Source organism: Micropterus salmoides, unplaced genomic scaffold (genome assembly GCF_014851395.1).
Source record: "Micropterus salmoides isolate LMB-PRFRI ecotype aquatic unplaced genomic scaffold, ASM1485139v1 Ms_hic_scaffold_8, whole genome shotgun sequence".
Classification (NCBI taxonomy): domain Eukaryota; kingdom Metazoa; phylum Chordata; class Actinopteri; order Centrarchiformes; family Centrarchidae; genus Micropterus; species Micropterus salmoides.
Genome location: NW_024044570.1, coordinates 33,520,801 through 33,548,410, shown reverse-complemented (window position 1 = coordinate 33,548,410; position 27,610 = coordinate 33,520,801). Strand labels below are relative to the sequence as shown.

Genomic DNA, 27,610 nt, shown 5'->3' with positions numbered 1-27,610 from the left:
GCACGGGCTTTTCATGTGACCCATCACTCCCCGCCCTCCCCATCCTCCTTGTAAATCGGCACGTCCCTCATACTTAATTCATTCCTTACCAGTCAACGGACATCCTCGCCAATTGTCTCCGTTTCCTGACTTCTGAACAGCGCTGGGGTGAAACTTCGCATTTTTACCAACGACTAATAAAGAAAAGAAAACAAACTACAACATTCTGTTTCATAAATTTACCAAGAAAAAAAAATTAATTTGTAACCGAGTACACGAAATAAAGCCTCTGCGTCACAAACCAGAGGACAAGCTACACACCAGCGCTCAGGAGGGCGTCCAGCTCAGAATATCTCCGTTTTATTTCTTGAAAATCCGAAATGAAAACCAAATTTATCAACGGGGTTTCTTCTTCCCCCTCCATGTCGCTGGGTCTGCTGGTGACCGAGAACGCCCTGCAGGTCCAGCCCGACATCGAGGAGGACTGCAAGGAGCTGGTCCGCCTCGACCAGCCCGACCTGGACACCCAGCACAAGGCTTATCTGTGGTGCAGAGAGTTCCTCCACGGAGCCTGGAAAAGCCTGTCTGAGGACGATTTCCAAATCACCATCATAAGGTACAGTGCAGACATTTGCTTGTTTGATAGAAACAGACCCAGTTGGTTGAAGCTGGATAACCGTTCAGCCTCATGTTATAGCCTACTCATCTTACACCAAAAACATGTGTTTTAAAAAAAAACATGGATAAAGCATTTAAAATAGGTATCTTTCTCGTTACCAGAAGACGAGTTTGCCTTTCTCTTTATGTTTTCTAATGTGTCGCGCTCGGCGTCACGCCCACGCAAGACAACGGGGTAGTAGGCCTTTAGGCTACTGTAAGCTGTGTTGCAGGATGCTGTGTAAAGCCCGTAAACGGTGACGTGTCCCTGAAAGACACCACGGCGCGCATTTACAGTCACAGCTGACGGATTGCCAAGAATGCACATTGTACATGAACATACGGCTGAGACATTTTAACAGCTGAAAGAGTTGCGCCCACGTGACCGATTAACTGGCGATATTCGCAGAAATGTCGTAGGCGTGGCTTGAGGAGCCCTTGACGACTGAGTGGGTTCTTCGCTTATGTGAATATATGTAGACATAGTCTTTTAAATGTACGTCATTATCCTGCACATTGATTAACAAGGGTATCCAACCTGCAAGTTACTTTGCAGCGAGGACGTCTGCGTTATTGTCAGTTATGCCCTTGTGAAGCGTCATCTTTTGTAAGTACCGCCCCGATACAAAGACATGGGCCCAATCCCAATGCCCCCCTTAACCCTGAGCCCTGAACCCTCACAGACTTGGTTGCAAGGGCTCAAAACAGTGAACAGGAACGGGACAGCACTTTGCGACATGATCATGTTACCTTGACAATGCTGAAACATGTTTCACTATTTATTTTTGGATTTATTACTTTCCAACTGCCTGATTTAACGTTATATGTCTTTCAGACTCTTGCCCTGAGTGGATGAGAGGTAGCTTAATTGTCAATCTACGTTTGTCAATAATCAATGCAGGATTGTTGGTCAAAACAGCAGAATTAAGCAAAAACTAAAATAAATAGTTGAATAAACTAATTGTATAATAAAGCATTCCTCTGACTTCATGTCTTCTATGTACCATCTAAAATCTATGAAAACGTTTTTGTCTTACAATTTTAGCATCAGCGTTGGTTTTCATGCTTGTTTGTTTACTGTTCTTCTTCTTTTATAAGTCGGCTTGGCCTGATTTTTCTCTCGCTTCCGGGTTTCCCATGATATCCTCTGTGATTCACATCACAATGCTATGAACTGTGGGCATATAGGGGTGGTGATGGCACCATGGATAAGACACATGCCTTTGGTGTGAGAGACTGGTTCGAATCCACGTTGAGACACCAATGTGTCCCTGAGCGAGACACTTAACTAGTTGCTCCATAGCCGTGTGACCTCTGACATATAAAACAATTGTAAGTCGCTTTGGATAAAAGCGTCCGCTAAATGAATAAATGTAAATTCCTTCAGGCAAAGTCTGCAGAAATGCGGCCGTACAAAAACGGTCCCAAAGGGCCTAAAATTTCTGCGAGAGAGCCCTCTCGCACTTAACAAGAGTTGACGATTTGACAGTCCTCACGGACTTACCGGGAACGCGCCTTAAAGTCATTGAGTCTGTGAGTGTGGACATTGGGCCTTCGTCAAGAACAATTTCTCTGGCCACGCCTATTTTACAGAGGACACATCTGGTAACTTTTATCAATTTGACAGCACAAATATCCCAGATTTAATTTTGGCATTGAAACCAGGGAAGAAGAGTAGAAAGCAGCAGACATTCTTTAATAAGGTGCAGCTGAGGAATGTTTTCCACTGTTTAGTAGGTGTATCACAGGTCTCACACAATCAGCAGTGACAAAAATGTAAACAAAAAAGGCTGTGTTAAAAAGTCTGGGAAATGCAGGGCGCTTGCGTACACAACAGGGTGCTTACATCCGTTTTGCTGGTGCTGAACTCAGCCCCTGATCGCAAACGATCACAAATTTGCGATTCCCCTACTCCGCCTCTGATTGGCTTAGCTTGACGACGACGATCCTCACGTAGCCATCGCTCAAAGAACAGGAAGTTTTTGCTGTTTTCGGCAAATTAGCAAGAAATACTTAAGCCCGAATAATTTCTTCTAAATGCAGGCCAAGGTTTTTAAAGTGTTGTCTCATGTATTAGAAGTGTGCCAGGGTTTTCATGGACTTTCATAAATATTATTTAAATATTTGAACATATGCATTATTGTAGGATCTAATTGTTAGCTGCCCGTTTTGTGTTGTTTCTATGGCTACTACTGTTCACACACGCATTCATAACCACGAGCGTCCATCTGGTTAAATTGACTGAACATGAAGCAAGGTCTGATGAGTCATTGGCACTGATCCTTGAAAGGGGAGATCTGATATTATTGTTATGTTGAGTCGTGGCTTTCTGTGTTTATTCTATTCAAGGTGTGGTATTAAATTCCAGCAGGGCTATATGAGAAATGTCATTGTCAGGCTAAGCCAGACAGACGCTATTGCTTATTTTTGTCTGATTTTTAGGGCGTGTGTGAACATTGTACTTAATGGAAACGAGAGTTTTAAAAAACTTTATTAACAACACACTATTATGAAAATACATTGCCATACAATACAGCAGGGGAATTCAAAGTGTGAGGTGGGCCTACCCAGGGGCGCTCCAAATAGTTTCATGTGAGGCTCATTGAATTGAAGGGAAACTATTACATTAGGCTACTTATAAAAGGAGATCACATAGAATAGCCTACACGTGTGAGAGTTCAGAGATACAGTGGTTTTTGGGAACTATCCCCCCCCCCATCAGAGTCAAAAACTTATGCCTTAGGGCTGACATTTTTTAAAAGCTATTTGGTGTAGTCTGAAGTTATGTCAAACAGCTTAGGCTATCTTGGCTCAAATGTTGAGTGTCTATGGGATTTAATATAATCATCATCCAATAGGCATCCAGCAATTGAGTGAAGCTTACCAAGTGAACTAAAGATGTGGTGGGGCGCCGTTTTCCAAGCTTTGTCTGAGGGGAAGCCTGCAGTCTCACACTTTAAAAACCCCTGCAATACAGGAAGTCATAGCATTTAAATAGCGTAAAGACTGAAAGTCTAAGTTGCTTAGTTTGTTGCAAGGGATCCTGAAAAGTATGATATAAGCAATTCAAATATACAATTGACGTGACAAAATATATATGTCGGATTGCAATCTCAAATTCAGTCTTTTTTTAATTTCTTTAGTGAACGTTTGACATAGATCCAATAGCGGCGTCACTGTCCTCCATTGGTTTAGGGGTTTAACAGGATGCTCATGCTGTGCCCTCTGCTCTACAGGCCACAGCCCAATTCTTCTTGAGTCCAACTACGGAAACTTTTATTTATAATTTCTGTTTCCTGTTTCATCACTTATTTCACTTAAGAAAAAAAATCTTTTCACAGTCCGCTCTTGCTCCACAGTCACACAGACCTCTGCAGCCAAGGCAGCAGACGTCTCCAGCAGCAATGGCAGAGACCAGTCCCTACATGTAATAATCCTATTTTGTCTTACCATCTGTTCTCCAGGGGTGGTCTGAGCAACAAGCTCTTCCTTTGCAGCCTCCCTGACAGCCTGGACACTGTTGGGGACGAGCCAAGGAGCATCCTGCTGCGCCTCTATGGGGCCATCCTGCAGGTGAGAGCCACATCTCACATCACATGTCTTTGACAAACAGCTAAGCGCTTGTGTCTGACTGTACAAACAGGGAGTTACAAGTAAGCCAAACTCTCCATCAGGATGTGTTGTCGTATCTGAGAAACTAGTTTCCCTCAGTAGTGTGTAGTCATTAGTCTGTAATGATTCAAGTTTAGCTGCCTTTGATGAAGTGCGGCTAAACGGCACACACAAATAACAGCAGAAATGTAAAAATCATACACTCATTGTCTTTTATCTAAACCTGTAAGAATGTTTGACTTGTACGCAATTAACACAGAGATGACTCACATAGATGGGGTCAAAGGTTACTTTACAGCTTGAGTTGATAATCACAGAAACCAGACAAAAACAAATGATAATACAACTGTGTGGTGTGACAGTGCCACCACCAGAGGTTGTTGTGTGTGTGTGCGTCTGCAGGTTATAAGCTTATGTTAGTGTATGCATGCATGTGCAGTTATGTCTTCACGTGTGTATGTGTATGTGTGTGTGTGTGTGTGTGTGTGTGTGTGGGCGCGCGTGTTAGCCATTGTTGTACAGGGTGATGTACCCCCATGGCTGTACATGCATGTGTTCTTTGCCGTAGGCTTCCCAAAGGAGCGTGCCCTGGGCACTCTTGTTCCCAGGTGAACCCACCAAAAAACACGGTACAGTATGAGATCTCTGAAATCTCAGCCTAATACAAAGACGTAACACACACTCATGTAGCAAAAACCCTGGCTGACACAGCTGGGAAGATACAGTATGGAGGCAAAACAATGTGCTGAAACACCTCTCCTGTCTGTCTCTTTTCTTCTCTCAATCCCTGCCTTGCGATTCTTAATCGTTAGCGGAATTTTTGAACTAGTGGACAAACTGAAGAGCCTGAGGATGAATCTGCACATTTGCAGCTCGCTTGGCTTAAAACAAAACAACAAGAGAAGTCCAGTGTGCAGTTTGGCCTGTTGTTGCGTCACAGTTTGCACAAAAGATAGATAGATAATGTTCTTTTTTTGAGGCCCCACAGTGGTTGCAGTTAAGCCTTTTTTTATCTCCTAACATGATGTGGCTGGTGTGTCCAGAGTTCATAATCCCAGCTACCCCAGGGCAGACACATTCTGCAGTACTGGGAAGTGTAACAGAACTTCTCTGAAGATAACCATTGAGTCACTATGTCACACACCACAGCAGATTAATTTCACTTGCAAATACTGAGTGACAAGAGTTCAAGGACTTAAGAATATTTGCACACAATTCCTGAAAACAGCCTGTTCTAATCTCCTGTTTGCGTTGACGGTGTTGTTTTTAGCACATCTACCTGTTTGTCCCAGCCTGCTGCGATAAATGAAAGACAGCCAAAACACGACGCAGCGACATGCACGGCTTTCTTGCTGCTTTCTCAGCCTTAAAATCTGTCATTTGCAACCATTAAATGATCCACTTTCATGTGCGCATTAATGACCGGCACAATGAGACCCACATTAAGTATTAACTAAAGTCTGTGCACTTGCTAATGGCGTATAAGTTCGCTTTTATTGCTAGGGATGTCTGAGAGAGCAAATGCACTGTGTCCTTCACCAAGGTAACTGCGGCCATCTCCGTCAGGTCAGAACTGCCTCTCAGGATTTAGTGATGTCTAATCAAAAAGGTAGTATGATTAAGGAACTCAGATGTCATCGTCAGAGTGCACAGCTACTAATGATTAAACAAAGCCTAACTGCACTGGAGACAGCGTTTCTCAGCAATGAAGATATGTGAATAGCATGTTGGATGAAAAGTGGATTCACCAAATAAATATATATACTTTTAGCCTCAGCTTTAATACATAATCCCAGGTCAAATGTAACACCCAACAGCAGTTGGGTAATAGAGGATAGTTTTATCTCTCCTCCCCAGAGAGAACCCCTGCTATCTCTGCACTATCAGACCTCTATCTCTGCTCTCTCTTTCTGCATTAAGCAGGTAGTCAGGGGAGCGCAGCCCTTTCTCTGACCAATCCTCTGCACTGTCATGTCCAAAAGACTGTGTGTGTTTGAACTCATACTGTACTGTCTGCACTGCAGGCATGGATAGGTTTTGATGTTGACCCTCATGAACCGCTTCACATGTATTCATGGATAGTTCTTTCCTTTTTCTTTTGTTGATAGATGTCCTGTAATAAAGGGGATTCCCAACAGTCAAACAAAGAAAATCACTTCCAAGTAAGTAACTGATGATGGTGCCACCATACAGTGTGTTTCTCTGCCCAGAGTGTCACCCACTGTCCATCCAGTCACCACAGCACTCACCACTCCCGTCCCTTGTGTCTGAAAAGGTTCTTTTGTGTCCTGAATTCTCCTCTTATTCATGTTCGACTCTCTGTTTGGACGGGGTTTCATTCTGATCTGCCCGAGGCTTCTGAACTCCTGTGGCACCACCTGTTTCGGGGAAATCACATTGTAACCCTTTAGGTTTTTGGACTTAAGTTCAGAATCAGTTTCACCCCTGGCACAGCATGACTGTAAAAAATTAGCTGGGAAATGCTGAGAGCTGGAGGCCTTTTAAACAAACCTGAAAAACAGACTCTTATTTTGGTGAAATTAACTCATCTAGCTTGAGTCCAGCTGATTTGGTATACAAAAGAATACATCCCAAAGCAAAACTTTTAACACAGTATGTTCAGAGAGTCTCTGCCGGCAGCTTGCCATGCCTCAAAGCCAGTGACCTAGAAATTCCTTCACCCTGCATCAAGACCCTTGACCCTCACTTCAAGAGGCTGAATCATGACTCCCTGCATGTGACTGAGGTGAGGTCATCAGACAGTTAGCTATTGTTTCCACTTTCCCGTAAGAATGCTGCTCGTCCTTGGCAGCTTCCCTTCCCGCTAATCCAGCCTTCAGTTAGCAGTGAGGCTAATGCAGAACTGACCCCATGGCAGTGTCTTAGGCCTCGGTCCACCTACTCTAACAATGCTGTCTGGTCAAGGTAAATCCTATTTGGATTAGATAGGATGGCAGCATAGTAATCCACGTGAGGAGCACATCACAGCAGCATAGTAGCACACATGTGAGATACGCTGTACATATAAATGAAGAACACAAAGTGGTAAGTGTACAAATGACAGTGCTCACAAGATTGACTTATTACTAGATATGTTACAACAAATATACAGATATAGTACAGAAATTAATATTATATGTTTTCAAATGTCTTGTTCCATTTGACCAACAGTCCACAAACCAAACATGCTTGATATGGAATGATATAACAAAGGAAGGCGGTAAATCCTGATGCTGGAGAAGCTGGAACAAGCAAATGTTTGGCGTTTCTTCTTGAAAAGTGACTCAAGTTGTTGTTTATCAAAATGGTTACCAATTAATTTTCTGTTCGACTGATCGACTATTGAATAAATTAACTATTCATTTCAGCTCAATAAATTGGTCAGCTCTATATGTCTTGGTCACTCTAACATTTTTTCTCTGTTATATGTTTTATAAAAAAACTATTGACTGTAATGTTGATTAAAAAAAAAATACCATCAGCCTCAAAATTCTACTTTGAACTTAACCGTTCATAGTTTTGTTTGTAATATGCCTATACTGGTGGCTGGTGAGTGTAACTGTATTTATTCAAGTCCTTACCACTGCCCTTTGACAGTCACTTGTTCAGATGAATGGAACTAATGTGTCATGCTGGTCCTGTTCAGGTCAGATGGATTTGACATTTCTGTACTCAGAAATCTACCCCCTTACAGGTTTGTTGACACACATGACCGAACAGGTAAGTACTGAGGTTAAAGCAGCAGCTGTTGGCAGTGCACAGTTCACTTTGCAGGCAGCTAACAATAATGCATCAGTCCAAGTCTAGCCACAAATATCTCAGTTAGGGCTGCACGATATCGAAAAAACTAAATTTTCTTACAGATTAATAATGGAAAATGAGAATCATATGAGGTTTCCTTTTGTATCAATCTGCAAAAAAACACTGGAACCCCCTCTTCATTCAAAAAGGACATTCACATTTATTATAAAATTAATACTGTTCCCTGAAACAGTAATTAGTAGTGGTGGGGGTGTCCGCATGGTTAGCTGTCTAGACATCTATTACTTGTTGATAATTAACTTTTGAGCAGGTGGAAGACTCTCTGTCTGGGACAGTGAGCCAGATAAAACAAACAAAAGCAAGTAGGAAACGGAACAGAGGTTGAAGAAGGACTGTGGGGCTGTAGGACAGTCAATATGGACCACTGGGTCACTGTGTGTGTCAATCAATTAACATTCACCCAGTCCTGATGAAGCAGATCAAGTTTGGAGTGTTAAACTAAATAAATAAAACCTAAAGATATTTTTTGTTACTTAAATCATTAGTCAGGATTTTTTAATAATAGCAAAATACTTTAATTTGACCCCAATGCCCCATTTGTGTTTTTCACTAAGGCTAAATTGAAACCAGTGCTTGGAATGTAGCAAATGTAAGTTAAAACAAGCCAACCAAACAGATTAGTCCAAATGCGAGCTTGATGCTGCTGAACTGGGTTAGTACAGCGATAGTAAGCAAGATAACATACTTGCTGTCTCACTGAAATCTTGTTAGAGGAGTGATACATCCTATAAGCCGGCCCCGTAGGAGTCTTTGCTCTGCTTTGCGCATATGCTACCAGGTAGCTTGTTGTCTGGCAGTTATGTGTGTCAAGATAATTATGGAAATGGGATAATTCACATTGGAGATTTCTGCAGATGCGGAGTTGCGTAACGATGGGGAGTAACAATGAACAAATGCCCTGGGAACAAAGCAGAATATGCTGCACACTGTTCAGGAGATCGGCTTTTCATTTTTTCAAGATGTTTTTACATTGTTTGCCCTGTGCTTGTTAACATAATGCATTATGCAGATAGCAAAAACAGGCTTGTGCAGTGTGGTTGTTTACTTTGAACAATGTTCAGTATAAATCTACTGAATCCACTCTCTAGATGCTAATGTTATAATTTCCAATAGTGTCTTACTGACCAAGCAGGTGAATTTCAAGGCTTCATCTTCTTAATGAGAGTAATGGAATATGAAAGTTCAGTTTGTTTGCAGATGACTCAATTCTCAGTTGGAGCTGAATCAACTAGTCAATTCACTGATTATTCGGTTGACAGAAAATTAATCAGCAACTGTTGATAATGATAAACTAGTAATTCTTAGAAACTTTGACAGCAAAAGCAAATGCTGCTTCCAGCTTCTTGAATGCGAGAATTTGCTTGTGCTTTTATTTTTCCAAATGACAGTAAAATGGATATCTTTGGTTGTCAGGCAAAGACAAGCTATTTCAAGACGTTCTCTTGGGCTCATTTTCCCAATTTTCTGACATTTTATAGAAAATGATTAATCGATTATGGGGGGGAAAATATCAGCAAATTAAACCATAATGAAAACAATTGTTATTTGCAGCCCAATTATCAATAATATTCTTTAAGATATAAGCTGAACACGAACTAAGAAATGTTTTGATTGTTACTTCAGAGACAACCTGCCAGTTTCTGCCAGCTGTGATACAACTGAATTCGTAATAGAATAATTAGTTTAGTGCTGAGCTTCTCTGTAGGTGGTACAGTACAGATTTGTTTTGAGAAATATGCTTACAGGATGGTTCAAGATTGTGTGTAACATCTACGAGGCCACAAAGCAGGCTATGTTGTTTCCTTTGAGCTGGCTTCCTGCTGAATAGTCAGTATGAAGCACGTTCCCTGGCAAGTAGCCAAAGACCCTGCGCTCTGATCCAAATCTTTTTTTCTCTGCAGCAATTTATCTGAAGGTTATTCGCTTAAGAGGGTTAAGATAGCAATATATTATACTTGTTTCTATTGCAGCTACTAATGGTTACATTGGAAGGCAGCCGATTGCAGCGTCAGCCAATTAACTTGAAACCCTAATGGAAATGCCATTTTGCTGTGGCTGTGCCTACAAAAGCACGTTTGCACACCCTGAAAGGAAAAAAAGAAACCATAACTCAATTTCCACTTACTAGCTTTTTCTGTACCTTTCAAACATCTCATTGTGAATAGAGTTAAGTCAGTTGACAACTGCTAGTAAAACTGAGCAGATTCCTATTTCAAATGTCAAGAATGGACTTAACTATGTTGGTATAACTTTGGTATATTGGTAATATTGTTTTTTAGACAAGAAAAATTGAAAATGTGTCATTGTCAGTTGAAATGTGATCTTCAATGTAATAATTAGCATTGTGTGACATCTGAATTCAGTCTAAATGAAAGCATCAGTAGCTGAGATATCCTGAAATTTAGTCCCCTGTATGGCTCAAGCTCCAAAAACTCTGGATCCTACATTTCCCATAATGAAACTCAGTAGTGTCTTTGTCACACCGGCTTTCTGTTTTTGTGGACTTCAGCCCAAATGGAGATAACACAGATGACATCCCTATGACATCACATGGCATGTTGTGTGAGACTTTACAAAGCTCCCCCAGAGCGACAAAAGATGTTGCACAAGTGTTGTCAGAGGCTGGCAAGGGCTAACAATGAAGAGGAAACTGATTTTCATGTGTGCAATTAGTGGAGCAGCCCTACAGCTACAGCTCCTACATTTGACACTAGATTCAGGTCATTTTACATTTTCATAATACAGGAAAGTTATCTTAATGAAGGTGTCCTTGGCCCTGAATGAGACCACTGAGATCTACTAACTACAACATCAAGCGATAAAAAAGATTTTGTTTACAGATTAGTTGCATTCCATCTGGCGGAGCTGATCTGGTGGAAAGTTTTGAGTATTAGAAATCCAACTTTTCTCATTAGAGTTTCAGTTTCCCACAGATTAAATCAGCTGTAGAATGAGCGTTGGACCTGTTCACTGTTAGCCTTGTTCTGTTAATTAGCTAGAGATCTCTCTCCTCTGCTAATGACCTCCTTATTATTCAGTCTTCTGCACACAATAGAGAGAAGCAGAATCAAGTCAGTGAGAAGCCAGCACACAGCTGTGGTCTTTTGCTGTGTTTGTGTTGGTATGAGAGAAGGTTTCCCAGTTAACCTTGGGCCCCTTTTGGGCTCCAGGCCACAAGTGTTAGTGTGTAAGTTTTCTGTGTGAGTTTTGTGTGCCTCTCAGATAAAAGGAGAAAGACAAGGCTGTCCTTTCCGCTTCAGCAACTTCAACAGTGACAGGTGCTCCGAGTGGGCCAACTCTTCCTGGAACTTTTAATCTACCTCTTTTATCTTCCGCATCGCTCTGACAGGCAAACCCAACTAACCCTAACCACAGCATTTCTCCTCATTCAAACTCCTCCATCCTTCTCCAACCCAGGATTTACACTTAAGCCCCTTTCAGACATGCACTTCACTCTGGTAATTTCCTGAGATTTTCACGTCAGACAGTCTGCCTACTTGGAAACTTCAGAAATTTACGCAAGCCCACGGTTCAAATCTGAATGCAGAGCAATCACATTATAGAGCATGGTTCCATATATACAGGAATATACACCGTATATATTAACTAATAAAATAAACTCCTTGTGACAAATTGCTACGCACAAGGAGATTAAATTTGTATAATAAACCAATTCTGTGATCAAAATTGCTAATGTTGCCACTGCCATGTCGGCGTGGTGCTGAGTCAAACAGGCTGGTAGATCTTCTTTATATCGTGACAATTGCTCTATCCATAACAGTCCCGTGATGTTTACAGGAGACTTGTTTTAAAGGCTAAAAAGTCATTACTTTAATAGAAACCAAGCGATGTTATAGATTTAATGTCTGAAAGGGGCTGACAAGGGAATTGTTTCATTCCTGACTCTGAATCCAAACCTCACTAAAACTGTCTCATTTCTCATTCTGTTCGTATTGCATTTTACAGCACTGATGGTTTTCTGTAGTGGTGTGGACTGCTCTCTGACTTTAAATGTTAAGCTGTTAACTTTCTTACTGTTGTGTGTTTTCAGGGGGCTGAGGCCATGGTGTTGGAGAGTGTGATGTTTGCCATCCTGGCAGAGAGGGAGCTGGGACCTAAACTCTACGGTATTTTCCCTCAGGGCCGACTGGAACAGTACGTCCCTGTAAGTCACCATATTGTTGTTCATATGCACATGTGCTTGTATATGTTTACTTATATACACTATATGATCATTTTAAACAGAATAAAATAATATAAACACCCTATGCTTTCCATTACTGAAATAAATTCAATCATTGTGCAACTTCTGACGTATATATTTTGTTGAGGTCGCGATTAAATCCTATGGAATCATTTTTGAGGTTGCTTATATTGTGGTATTGTAGTGTACTTTGTTTTTTTATGTTTAGGGCTGGGTATTGACACCTAAAACTTATTTGTATCCATAGCACCGAGATCTGGAATCAAATGTCTGGTTACATTTGCAATCTTGTTTACTTACAGGATTCTTTAATCAGATAGTTCATGATTTAGTAAAAATGTTACCAGTCTTAGAAGGCAGAGCTCTTGTATTATCTGCTTATGTTTAGTATTTAATGGTTGAAAATCTTAGCTTCTTTTGTTAAATTATAAAAATGACGATACCAAAAAAAGTATCATTACCCTTGTGGGATCATTAATAAAAACATACAATTTTGAGTTATTGCGCCCCTTTGTAAATGATCTGAATGTGAGTTGAGAGGCAGCGAGCAGCATAAAAATCAGATCACAGTTGCTTACAGAATGATGATAATATCATCATCATTAAATTGCGCATAGCCGGCTCAAAATAATCATTGCCAATATCCTGTTGACAGAGCCGTAAACTGGACACCTGTGAGTTAAGCGACCCCAGCATCTCAGCAGAGGTTGCAGAGAAGATGGCCAAGTTTCATGGAATGAGAATGCCCTTCAACAAGGAACCCAAGTGGCTGTTTGGAACCATGGACAAGTAAGTCTTGTCTTGTCGTTCCCCACTCATCCTGTCCTGTCCTATCCTGCTCCATCTTGTGTCCTGTCTCCTTTTTAGGGTTATTCAGGAGCCCATTCTGTCTGTCATGGCTAATACCTATTCACCACTTAAGTCTGCAAAAGAGGTTTCAAATGAGAGACTGAGTGGACTTGAAACAGGTCCCATGTCAGTAACATAAGTTTTTGAATCCTAAAAGAAAGATAGCAAGTTGAGTCACTGATTGCATATTGACAAGTATGATGTGGCAGGTGGCTTATCATAATGCACTTCCGTTTGAATTGCTTCTAAGTTTATTTGTTGGGTGTTTACAAGGTTTACATTGCACAATATTTGTCAGCGTGTGGTGATAAAGTCCATTGCCCTGCTTCACTGATCTTCTGTGAAGGTACATAAGTACTGATTTATCACCTCCCGGAGTTTGGATTGCAAACATTACTCTGTTGTCCTGACAGGTAGCAGGTTTAGTAAATTTCCATGTCAGAAAAGAATGAAGGTTCAGAGATCAGAAACATATGTAGTATTAGTTTATGTTACAACATACTTAGTTACAAAAGGGGATTTGATGAAAGCAGTATTCCCTATAATCTGGACTTTCTGTTAGAGCAATAAACTCAGACCTGGATTTTGTTTGTGCGTGTATTAAATTTCTTGGCTGATTCATACGTTTAGATGTATGCATATGTGAGTTTAAAGGACAGAAAATGGCCGTACAGCCATCCGTGAAATCGGTGTAAAAATGAGTGAAAAACTAAAAAAAACATAGCTCGGATTTATATACCTGTTGTTGAATAGTAACCATTGGGGCCAAAAGTGACAATTAAATGATATTGGTAGACGAAGAGCCATAGCAGTATACATAGAGTCATAAAGTTAACAAACTGCCATATTAATGTCAGTATCATAAGCAATATCTACCTAAAGTTAGCTAACATTAGCCACCATAACTGGCCAATAACTAATTTTTTTTTTTAGCCCTACAGGTAATCATAAGCGTCACGCTATTCGTCATCACTTTCATGAGCTTGTGAGTGGTAATGCAACCACACAGAGGTTGACTCATATTGAGGACTGAATACTGCCTGTTGTCCTTGAGATGACTTTAGTAAATAACTCATCATTGTATCTTTAGACATCATCGTAGAGTTAGCGGGAACTGGTATTATACAATTCCCAATTTATTTACATAATAAACATTCAGCTATTTCTACTCGGTTGTCTGAAAAACTGACAGAGAAGTCTTGAAAAGTGGAGAATTTTGAAATGGAGAATGTGTAAGAACTTTCTTTTATACAGTCTATGGTAGGAACCCCGACTTACTCTCTGTTCTCACACACACATAAATACTGCTAATACTACAACCTACTCATTTATTATCACTACTACTGTACTACCACTACTGCTGCTGCAGCGGTCCCTACAATAATTACTATTGGTAAACTAATATTTGGTTATAATAAACCATTTTTATTTTATAATCAGTAATTAAAACATTACTGTAAGTAATAAGTAATTGATTGTTATGCTGTGTATCAGTGAGTCAGGTTGACATTCAAATGTAACACTCACACTATCACATGATCCTGACCTCAGATAAGACCCAATGTCTTTGTGGTGAAAGGGTAGAGTAACTACGTGTGTGTGTGTGTGTTTAACACTCACCAGGTACTTGAGCCAAGTCATGAGGCTGAAATTCACCAGAGAGTCCTACCTGCGCCGCTTCAACCGCCTGCTCAGCTACAACCTGCCACAGGAGATGGATATGCTCAAGTATGTTCCTGTAAAAAAGCACACACATTCTTGTATTTCTATCCATGTGAGGACCGTCATTGACATAATGCGTTCCCTGGACCCTCACCCTAACCTTAACCATCACAACTGAAATGCCGACCCTAACCCTTACCCTGCCCCTAATCTAAACCTAATTCTAGCTTGGCCCTTAAAACCAAGTCTTAAAGTTCAAACCCTTTGAAGTTGTGAGCACCGGCCAAAATGTCCTTACTTTCCAAAAATATCCTCACTCCATTGGTGAAAATCTTTTTCCGGTTCTCACTATGTAGGGAAGTACAAGTAATAATAATAATCTTTACTTGTAGAGCACTTTTCAAACACAAGTTACAAAGTGCTTCAACAAGTGCAAAGACAACAATACAAGCAAGAAAACATTGAAAAGACCAAAATACACGTTTAAGATAAATAACAAATAAGTAAAATAGAATAAAATAAAAGGGATAAAATAAAGTCAAATAAGATCAGGAAAGGCTCTCCTATAAAAGTATGTTTTAAGAAGGGGCTTAAAAGAGTTCACTGACTCAGCCGACCTGATTTCCTCGGGCAGGCTGTTCCAGAGCCTCGGGGCCCTGACAGCAAACGCTCTGTCCCCTTTAGTTTTCAGTCGAGACTCTGGAACAGACAACAGACAACAGACCTCTGCCCGAGGATCTCAAGGTACATGCTGGTGTGTGTATGGGACAAAAAAAGGTCAGAAATATAACAAGGCGAGAGGCCATGAAGAGCTTTAAAAGTGATCAATAGAATTTTAAAGTCAATTCTAAAACATACTGGGAGCCAGTGTAATGAAGCTAAAATAGGAGTAATGTGGTCATATTTCTTTGTTCTGGTTAAAAGCCTGGCAGCTGAGTTCTGGACAGTCTGGAGTCGATCAATAGATTTTTGGGTTAAACAGGTGAAAAGGCTGTTGCAGTAATCCAGCCGTGATGAGATGAAGGCGTGTAAAATGGTCTCGGTGTCCTTGAAAGTACACACACACACACACACACATGCACACACACCCGTGAAAAGTGGATAATACCCAACACATGCATGGAAAATGTCCAAACATGGTGTTATGCAACAAAATGTACAGAATGTGTAGACCATATGATGGTGTTTACCACCCTCAAGTTAACCTGTAAGCAATGCATTTTTAGACAAACACTATTTCATTAATATCACAAAGAGATAAAGAAGAACAAATCACATGATAAATCACCCAGACTTGTCACAGTGAAATATGCCAAAGCCGAGTTTTGAAAAGCAGAAATACAGGCTTTTGGACAAGCAGATGTTGCAATACTAACAGCAGCCCTATAAAAAGACCATACCTAATATGTTAGTGTCATGTAGTATTTACTGGAGGTTTGGCTTCTAGTTCTTAGCACTGTGAATGTTAACCCCACAGCCAGGTAAAGGGATTAAACTACTTGTTTGTTCAGCTACTCTTGTAGGCAACTCCTAACATTGTAAGCTATTAATTTAAAGGAACCACCATCTGTTCCTAATAAATGAAATGAAAAATGAAATGTGTTTCTACCTGAATACCTGCACTGAAGCTACTTGAAAATATTTACTTATATTTAATATCTACTTGTTAATATCAACAATATTTGTGGTTTCTTAATAATGTTTAGGGATCATTGTGGTCAATGCACACAGTTTATCTTGAACCAAGGACTCTTTAAACCTTGCTGATTGATCATCCTCTGACTTTTGACCTTTTCGTGTATGTTTAGGTCTCTGCTGGAGTCCACTCACTCTCCAGTAGTGTTCTGCCACAACGACTGTCAAGAAGGTAAAACATATAGATGCCACTGGGCCACTATATGCTGTACATTTGCTTTTCTCTTTTATAAAAACTAAATTTGTATGTGTTGCTTTCAGGAAATGTCCTGCTGCTGAAGGGCCGCCAGAGCTCAGACAAACAGAAGCTGATGCTCATTGACTTTGAGTACAGCAGCTACAATTACAGGTAAGAAACTAAACTAAAATTTCAATGAATTTAGCCAACTCACAAGTATTTTGTGTATCCAAAGCCTGATATATCTTATTCCTCTGTGCTATAGAGCTCCATTGTTTCCCAGAAAGTACTAAAAAACATGAGTGAGTCACACTGTTGCACTGGGTGAAATGTTACTTTTTTACAGTGAACATGGACACTGTAATTCATTTTGAGTCAATCCAAAATACAGCGTCCTGCTGCTCGAAGTTCTCTAAATTATTGTTGAAATGATGATGTTTTAGTGAATATATATATGGTATTTGTTGAAAGTAAAATAAATATAGAAAATTGCCTGCTACATTCTTTAAAACTTAACATAAACTTCTGGTGGTCACCAGAACTCAAGTAGAACAGAAGTAGCTAAATGGAAATTTTAAAATTGTTTATCTTGTCTTACAAAGTATCTAGCCTCTGAACATTTGTTTTTGTTGAGCTGGCATTCACATGATCACACAGAGAAGTGAGACTACAAGAGAAAAGGAAGTTTATAGTCAGTGTGGGTCTTTCCCCGAAGCTGTCCTTCTGTCCCTGAGCTCTTGTCAAAGTTATTTTTTGCAGAAAATGCACTTTGAGCTTTCTGACAAATTGAATTATTAGACTCAGTTTCCATGCAGTTTGTCTGTAAATAGAAGGGATATTTTTAGTGCTGTTGGTATTTCCCTTCTAGTTTGCTCAGCACATCTTATATAACCAGAAATCCGTTGGATCTCATCTGCAACCTGAAATATACAGTTTAGCTCTAATACCTACACCTTGACTATGGAACTCTAAAGTGTTTCTTTATTTAAATAAATGAAAACAATGTTATGGAATAAATAATCATATAACAGTGTGTAACATACTGTAGGCCTTTATAAATAATCCAACAATTTGTGAAATAATTGAAGGAATCATTAAAACTCAACTAATTATGAAATCTTATTTCATCTTAATTAATTTTTTTACTGGAGTTAATTTGTATTTGCTTATTCATAGTTTTCACGTGACGTCACAAACCAAAGAAAACGCTCCCTTGGAGGACATAAAGATGTTAATTTTCATTGCCTGCCAACCGATATGCGAGTAATACACTGTTAGTTTGTTACTTTTTGCGTTACCAAAATGCTGGATGGTTGTTGTGCTTTTGGTTTTACTAATCGAGGAGGAGACAGGCCTGAGCTGTGTTGGGTGTTTCACCGACCCGCACCTTTCAGCCAATCACATGCCACATCCTCTCTTAAACAAGCTCAACAGTGTTTAATTAAATCAAATTTAAGGCTGTATTAATGGATTTATATTGTACACTGCACTGAAACTTTTACTGTCCTGTTTAATCCTGTTTTTATTTTCTATTTCACCCTTTTAAAAATTGTAATTGTAATTATAATAAAGATGTCCCCCAGAGATAGACACACAGCTCTGTGAACCTTCAGTTGTTCTTCTTACCAGCAGGAGCTAGCTAACACTGCAAACACTGGCTCTTAACTTTAACGCTGAGTAATAAACCAAGCTCACAACTCTAGCTAGTTAGGTAGCGTATGTAGCCTTGTAGAAAGACATGTCAGTTTCTGTGTCTGTGCTCTTGCTCTAGCTAATGTGGGCTAAATGACTAAATCTGGTAGCTGTTGTTGAGCTTGCTAGATTAAGAGGCAGGGGCCTGTTTTTACAAAAATAAGAATGAAAAAATAATTGTTATAAAGATTTCTATTTTTATTTATTTTAAACATTTTATTTATGTAATTAGTTATTTCATGATAACTTATGTATGTATTTAAATATAGAACACTTATGGGGCTCTATACTTTGAGTGAGTTTTATGGTTTAAACAATAAGGGGTCCACCTGTCTGATCCATGCGCTCTGTCCTGATAAATTTCAGCTGCAAAAGCCAGTTCTTTTCCTCCCAACTAACCTTGGCTCTGCAGTCGAGAGAGATGGGCGGAGATAGAGACTGAAAATAATGCAGAAGGTGAAAGAGTGAGAGACAGAGTAACCCAGATACTGAGCCGGAAAGAAAGCAAAATCTGAGGGAAAACAAGAGGAAAAATAATGCAGTCTGGTTTTTATCCCTGTTCCATCAATAATTCCTTTTAGCAGTCATCATTCATGGCCACTTCCCCCTGTTGAAATGTTCACGTCAGCTATTATGTAACCAGAATTTGGCTGGCCAGTGACGACGACACAGGGTGGAGGCAATGGAAAGTCGTGCACAAAGGACTGGGACTCGACTAAAATAGAATGGAATAGAAGAATGATTGTATATCTGAAGGAGCGCTTATTTTCATCAACTCTTAAGAAAGTTACTTTCAATGTGTTTGTGCCTGGGTGTGTAAATTCCTGAGTGGAGCATTTTTGGGGAAACAGAGTAGAACAAACTAGCCTTGGTTCACAGACAACCCCTGCTGTTCCCTTCAGCATGGCTCCTCATATGTTAAACAGCAAACACATGACCCTCTGTACACACACATACTGAGCATGTGGGCCATTACAAATGTACAGGAAGAACACTGCCACAAATGGACACCCAGAAACACACAGACTGTGGATTTTTCTCTCTCATTGACCTACATTAGTTAGATATAGAAACAGAATGAGATGAGCCCGATTTATAGACTCCCTCAGAGCAGTGGGAGGTGTTGTGTTGGAAATTCCTGGCCCCTGATATCAGTGTGGGAATTAACATGCAGGAGCTACTTTAGGGAGTGGCCACATACACCTACCACATACTGCATACACCTGGTTTAAATCACAGACTGAGTAGTTACCCTAAATTCTCAAATAGTTCCTTTTAGAGAAAGACAAAAAATAGGTCTTTTAAAGAAACTAGGTGTGAAAGCCACACCTGATAGAAACCATTAGGAAAGCATTTTGTGGCCAGTATTTATGGTACTACACATAAACTGCCACAGATGTTTTCAGGTAATGAGTCACAGCATTAAACATATAATTTGTACAGTTTTACCTTGAGGCAAAAGGGAATGTTGTAAACATAAGGGAGGATGAATTTTAGCATTATAATTACTAGTAATTAGTAATTACTAGGGGTGTGACACTTAACTCACGAGACATATTAGGTTCACAAGAACAAGGTGAGATTTTATTTTTGAGAAATTTTCAATGCTAAATTATATATTAGTTTCTTTGAAACCCTACAGGGTGTGTCCACCTTTCTTGCTTTTTGTTTGTTCAGAAGAACATCCGATCTTCTTTGTCAATGACTTTTACTCACTACTTTTCGAACCCACCCTGAAACCTTAAATTATACTAAATAAAGGAGCAAAATGTTGAGCAAAATGTTGAATTTTGAACATTAAACCTTTAATTGTCTGCATTCTGTTGAATTTGTCTGCACCAATTTATTGTGGAAATGTTTGTTTATGTAAAGGGAAACACACAAAATTCAGGTGGCCGGTGATCATTCAAATTATACAAATATAACAGAATATAAGTCTGTGCAGCTCTCAGGAATTCTGTGTTGCTTTCATATATGTTTCTCTGGTAGATCAACTTATCTCATGTAATATCCCTGCTGAGTCAGCACACATCACATGCAGGCATGATTTAGTCTTCTCTCCTCTTTTGTGTCTTGTTTGGGAAGTAACCTCTTTAAATGTGATTGTGGCACCTTTTAACCTCAATGATGAATTAATTCATTTTAATTCAGTTATAAACTGGACTTTATTAGCTCCTCTGTTTCAGGTTTTGTTCAAAACTTCCTGCACATTCATAATCTCTCCCACATGTCTGTGTTCTCTGACATGTTGAGAAAAAAGTCCTAATATTACAAGAATAACATCATCATTTAATGAGATTTCAGGATAGCAAGTCTACCTGCTCTTTGCTGTGAATTACATTATTACTTTGCTGTTAGGATCCCCTTCAGACCGTCTGACCAACACAGAACTGTATGGGACTGTATGTTATGATGAGACAAGCAGGTGGAAACCGAAACTAACTGAAAACACTACTGATCAGGCAGTCTCACCACAAAGTGCAGCTCACAGTCCCAAACAGCAAGTTTGCACTTCAGTTTTTAGATGTTTATATTGCAAAACTCTACCAGCTAAGTTACTACTCGTCACAGCTGTCAGGACTCAGTAAGACTGGGTTCACTTTTTTTTTTATTACTATTATGTTGTACGTGGGTGTCGCATCAGCTAGGCTACATTTGTTTTTCACTACGTGAGAATATTTAGTCTCGCGAGACAGCTTTTAACCTGACAATAATTATATAATATTACAAAATAATTTATTACTTGTTGCTATATTTAAATTGGTTTCCCCATTATTTCCCTTTGTTTTTGGTAATATTGTCTAGAAAAGCTAATTGGTAGTTTTTAATTTGGTAATTACAAGGTACTTCTAAATTATTACGTCTTTACATTAAAACTTGCTAATGTGGGGGTAATAGTGTGATAATAAAGTGCTACCAAATTTTTAAACTAAGTTACATCATCATCTCTAAATATTCTGCTTGCCCTTTATTGTCATGAAAACAATAACGTTCCTCTTCTCCAAACCTTCAATACACATTTGCAATACAAACCCCAATAGACACCATGAGATGCCAAACAGAAAGTGTTTATTTATGTAAGGGCATCAACCATCATCTCTTATTGTTTCTCGTCTCTCTCCATATGTTGCTCTTGCAGGGGATTTGATATTGGCAACCATTTCTGTGAATGGATGTACGACTACAACTGCGATGAGTTTCCTTTCTTCAAAGTGAATGCTCAGGCCTACCCTTCAAAGGCCCAGCAGGTGTGTATGATATGTTAATTCACTCCTTCTAAACGTCTTATTTATTTGGTTTTAAACTTGTCCTGTCTCTGTACAGCTCCACTTCATTGAAAGCTACCTGCGTGAGTTTGACCAAGGGTTTGACAACCTGAGTGAAGAGGACCAAATGAAAGTGAAGGAGGAGCTATACGTGGAGGTGAACAGGTGAGCTCAGATGTAGGACGCGGTGTAAAGTGACATGACAATACAAGAGAGAAAGGTTTAAAAAAAACCTCTAAACTCTTTTTAATGTCTTTAGAAAACAAAGTTACCTTGTGTTTTTGAATGTAGGTTCTCCCTGGCATCCCACTTCTTTTGGGGCTTGTGGTCCATCATCCAGGCCCGGCTGTCGACCATTGAGTTTGGATACCTGGTGAGTAAAGGTCTTTTTTTTCCTTCACTTTAAATGGCTATAATGTATGACTGTACTCAGTAAGTTAAGTATTGCCCTGTAGGGTGATGTTAATATTTACGTCTGTCAAGAACAATTCAATTATGTGTATTTTTTTACATATACATACATACACACATATATATATATATATATATATATATATATATATATATACATAGTAAACCAACTCTGCAGCAAATTGTTTTTGCATAATGTGAATTCCTAAGTAGCCATGGTCTTTACCTCACCTGCACTTTCCCTGTTTTATAAATATATTTCATCATATTTTAATAAGAAGCAACAGTCAAGCCATATTCAGCATTCTGCTTTGCTGACTTTCAGTCACTAATTTTCCCCCCTAATTAGCTTCCAGTTTACTATTTATTTGATTGCTGTTAAGCTTCTGATGATGAAACTCAATACTTCCTGCACAGATGTCTCACATTAAAAGTCTTTCAGTGGTTCAAAGAGCATAACCCCTTTTCCCCCATTTTTTAAGCTTTTACTGTGAAACAACATTTTTTTTTTAAAAAGCATCAAAGCTGGAGCAACTGGAAATAATTTGTGAACATTAAAATGAGAAACCTCGGAGCAGTAGTGATTATGTGATTATGTGAATTTACCATGTGAGTTATTAGAGTATATGTATATTGTGCTTGTGTGTGTGCTTGTGTGTGTATATATGTATGTATGTGTATATATATATGTATGTGTATGTGTGTATATATGTATGTATATATATATATATATATATATATATATATATATATATATATTATAAATTGTGCTTTATATATTAATGGACTCTTGACTGTGTTGTAGGAGTACGCCCTGGCCAGATTTGATGCCTATTTCCAGCAGAAGAAGATCTGGGCTGTCTAATGGAGAGAAATGATTGGATGAATTTACATAAAGTTCAGCCAAACGGCAGGTGGAGGACATACACGCTGATGAAGACTCCACGATCCACGCTTTACTTATACTCCCTGCTGGTGTAGAAGATTTGCTGGCTACTGTTGGTGTTGTGTTGAGCAAAGCCAAACTTGATCTTGTGGCTATGTGCTTAAAGCACACAATCCATTGCAGCTCAAAGTTTACACTGTGTTAACTCCCTGAGAGCCAAAAAAAGAACATTGACTTGTATTAACATTACTGGTCAGACAGGCTCTCTGCTTCTGCCTTATTCGAACCATATCACTAACATAAGGGTTAAGTTTAGCGCAGTAGAAAGGTGGATTTCAGTCACAGCAAGATTGGAAGTTTTAACATTGCATCAATGTATATGTATTGATCATTCCCTTATGGAAAAGCTCTGTTGGAAAGAACCTCTTCTCTTGGTAAATTCCTGCTTACTAAAGCAGCCAGTGGCTAAGAATGTATATTATATATAGATGTCAGTGTGCCAGTAACCTGGGTCTGTCTGTTACTGATGGGCTGATATGTTGGCTGGTGGAATTTTGACTTGATTGGCTGGTCATACAGGTCAGACTAGAGATTACACCTCTAGTCTGACCTGTATGACCTGCTGTTTGTTTGATTCTCTTTTTTTAATGGTTGCATTTACTTTTTTTCAGGCCAGGGCAAATAGTGGAAAAGTTATCGTTCGTTTGCGAAGTATGTGAATAGTTGAGGTTCTGTTTTCTGGGTGGCTGGCTTAAACTCCACCAAAGCAAAATCAAAGTCATCATACTTCAGGTATTTCCATTTTAATTAGGTCTGGTTCTTTGTGGCTTCCTAATGAATAATGTAGTTACACTTATCAGCTGTGAATTTGCTCAACCTGAAGGTGGGTTTATGGCATTACTATGGGTCACTGTGACAGGTAGATCCACATCTCTGCGTCGTTTATGCATTGCGGTAATAACATCTACATTGTCTGGTTTTGCCAAAAAGACATTCCAGCCATGCTTTACACACATGGGGACTTGTTGCTAAGCTTTCTATTGGACACTAGGGAGCTAACTGACCATATTTATGTTTTTTTTTTTTTACTTGTATATTATCACTGTATTGTGGAAAGCATCACGCTGTACACATGACAATGGCCCCTTGTTGTGGTTATGAATTCTTTGGTGATGTCCCTGGTTTGCCTACTGCCAAGTTGCCTCATCATCGTACCCATAATCCAGAATAATGACACATGCGGTCACATTGTACTGCAGAGCTGACTTTTGCTTGGATTACTTATTTAAGTAAGATGAGCTGGACTGTAACTTTGTTAAAGGGGTATTTAGTAGAATATGACTTGAACAAGACTACTGCTCTCACTGCTACTGAGAGCTGAGTCATTGGCTTTAATCATCTTGTCAAACCCTCACACACACTGGCCACATATTATGGCCATTGTCTGCACTAGTCTGGTGAAAGTCTTACATAATGCACTTTTAACAAAGGAATTCAGCACTGTGAACAGTGAAGCACTGTGCCCTGTATGCATCAGGCTTACTCATAGGTTGAGCTTTTAGGCTTTCTGCTATGCAGCGGGATAACTGTTTAAAATGAGAGAGGGTCAGATGATACTGTGATTAAATTGTCCTGCTGTCTCTCATCCAAACATCCTGAGACCAGCTTAATCCTACCTCACCCTATCAAGTCATTGTATGTGCACCAAACACTCAAGAACTATGCTTGTACACAGATATAGGGATTCATCATCTGCTGACTATTAGACTTCATTAGAAATGCTATAACAATTACAGCAAAGCTTTCCATGCTAAAAATAATTTTCTAAATAAGTTTTCCTCACGTCACATTTCCCATGTTGGAACAGAACAGACTAACATTGACCTTTCACTAATGTGTCAGTCACTGTTGCTAACCCTTTCAAGCTTCCCATTCTCACAGAGCACATATGCAGTTTACAATCAAAACAGGACTATTCCACACTCACACCATTTTTGATTTATTTTTTAATTTTTATTTTTGAAACAATGGGTCCTTGATGTCAGACAGTGCTTGGCAGGCATCTGATCTTTAGCCCGTGTCCATTGATTTTGACGATGGTAACGACAGCTGTCACTGGCAGATTGTATTAGCTGTGACTAGCTAGCTAATTGAGCTAACATAAGTGCCATAGGTTGCCAAGACTAAGGCTAAAACCACATGTCCCAGGCAAAATGTCAGCATCCTTCCAGTTATTGATCCATGTATAAGACATGGAAATAAAGTAGCACATATTGTATTGCAGTGTAGAGCCTTGTTAATCCAAGACTATAAATTTATAATTTTATATATATATATATATAATGTTATAAAAGAAAAAGCTTTTATGATGTGTTTGGCAAATGCAACAATGCAAATATTGACATGAAGTTGCAGTGTAAACTTTCCCAAATCCAACAAAGAGCAGGATAGAGCTGCTAACGCAAAACCCTGACTGCATCCAAGACCAGCTTTCAAACAGTGGGGTTATGTTACCCCACAAATTAATGATATTTATAATGATATTTTGTCTCTTTTGCCTTGGAAGTAAGGTGTAGCTGCCAAGTTAAATAGTAAGCTAGTAGCTGGATATGCTAACAATTGCAATTTAGACATTGACGCTGTTTAATGCATTCATAACACTTGCTTTTGTGTTTCCGGTTTTGTAAGTGCTGAGTGATTATCACTTACTGTAACCTATGGTTGCCAGCAATCCCGTAAAATACGGAATAATCTGTCAAAATACGAAATCATCCAGCGAAATACGTAATTGTCCCGTAATTGGAAACTAAACGACATGTATTGAACGGACACAGGACTTTGTTCTGTATTTTTGAGAATCAATTCAGTGCACGTCTATGGGACAGAAATATTACAGGTTAGACTATTAAGACTGAGCGATTTTTATGAGATAGAACAAAACCCTCCTGCTCTGTCATCCCTCAGCCTGTCTGTCATGTTATGTTCTCAAACACAGAATAAGCTTCTCATTAGCGGTTACTCATGACTGACTGACACACACGCACGCACGCACGCACGCACGCACGCACGCACGCACGCTGGCAACCCTACTACAAGCCCATGCAGAACATGTGGCGCAGTGCAAAGCTTGACGGGCCTCCTGTTCTTATTTACAGTTGCTAATCCATGATATCTGCTGTAGGTAGTATTACACAATACTGTTCGAAAAATTTTTTGATCCTTGTTTGCCAGAAAATGTACAATTCATAGTTGCTGTGAAAAGATACATGAAGAAATGCAGCTTAAAAACGCACCGTGCACTGTACGGTGTGACTGTGCCACTACCACAAAGGTTGACATGCATATCCATGCTCGTTTCTGTGAAGTTGTAGCGGATTTATACATCCCTGTTTACCTGTGAGCTGTGTGGAAGCCACCAAACTGAAAATGTGACTCTTGTAAAGTGTACAGAAGGCAATACCTCTTACTTCCCGTGACAATGGTTACACAGTGATTTACCATGTACACAGAGCTGAGGTAACTGAGCTGGATCATAAAACTTAACTGATCACTACAGCAGCCACCTGATACTGGAATCAGAGTTGTTTGAATGTCTACTGTGGCACTTTTTATGTGAGGACTGACAAAGAAAAAAAAAAACTATTTGTACTTGTGTATTTTCATGTTCAAACATCTGCGTGTTGTTGAACTTTGACTCTTTAAGTTGTTGAATTGTTAGTATTATTTTACATAAAAGTGTAGTTCATTGTATATTTTATTGTTATATTTACTTTGGAATGTGCTTAATGTATAGTTTTAAATTTATTTAGACATATAATGAGAATAGGGATGCACCAGAAGAATGTGCAGTGGATGGTACTGGACGACTATTAAAATTTAGAATGTGTCACTATACATCCCTCGTGGGGCAATAGTATTTATTGTAGCGCCTATTCTTCTTTTCCATACTGTTGAGGGGCTCTTTTGTCTACTTAACCTGAGTGTGTATTAATTTTGTCTTTCTGGTTTGAAATGTATCATTTGCCCTGACCTTTAACTATGTGCTATTTCCATCTCAATTCTGTTGTCCTCATTCATGATTTTTTATATATGTTATAGAAAAAATTGACACTGTGATATGTCACTATTGTACATTCCATAATTGTTTTTTCACCTTCAGTATCATGTACACTTCAAATTTTGATCAAATTGGTTCTTCCAATAAAATTGTAGTCCCCTGTAGAGAACAAACGGACACCCTCACTTCTGTTTATACTTGTAATTTAGTATGCGTAATATTCACTAACAAAAATATAGAGGGTCAAGCTAAAATATATCCAAATATAAGGAATGTGTTAATGTAATACATTTATTCTTTATTTCTTTTTGTTAAAAACATTCTGCACTGTGAAGCACCCACAATTACACTCTCATGTGACTCACAGTGATAATCTTTGCTATCTATGCAGCTACACTGAATGCATATGTACTCATTAAAACATACTTTGTAACTGAAATGGTTTCGGGTGAATTACTGCAGCATTTGACCTTGGCTGTAAATTTACTTTTCTGCTTTGCACAAATAAAAATGTAAGAAAAAACAACTGACTGATCAGTGGTCTCGTTTGTTTGGACATGCCGGGCAAGACAGGTCAAACAAAACCATGGTGAGGGAACAGCTTTTTTATTATTGGAGCAATACTGGTTAAATTGCTTGT

General features: G+C 39.2%; 1 protein-coding gene across 2 annotated transcripts; it reads left to right on the top strand.

Annotated features, from left to right (window-relative positions):
- Window positions 1-61: 61 nt before the first annotated feature.
- Window positions 62-27,496, top strand: chka (choline kinase alpha). 2 transcript variants are annotated; one of them, XM_038706253.1, is made up of 12 exons: window positions 62-595; window positions 4,101-4,209; window positions 6,357-6,410; window positions 12,122-12,235; window positions 12,930-13,063; window positions 14,747-14,851; window positions 16,594-16,652; window positions 16,742-16,829; window positions 21,490-21,598; window positions 21,675-21,781; window positions 21,908-21,989; window positions 22,833-27,496. In XM_038706253.1, the coding sequence occupies exons 1-12, from the start codon at window positions 360-362 to the stop codon at window positions 22,890-22,892; spliced, it is 1,257 nt and encodes a 418-aa protein (XP_038562181.1). In that variant the 5' UTR covers window positions 62-359; the 3' UTR covers window positions 22,893-27,496. The 2 variants fall into 2 exon arrangements, with proteins under 2 accessions (XP_038562181.1, XP_038562183.1); XM_038706255.1 differs by lacking the exon at window positions 6,357-6,410.
- Window positions 27,497-27,610: the final 114 nt, after the last annotated feature.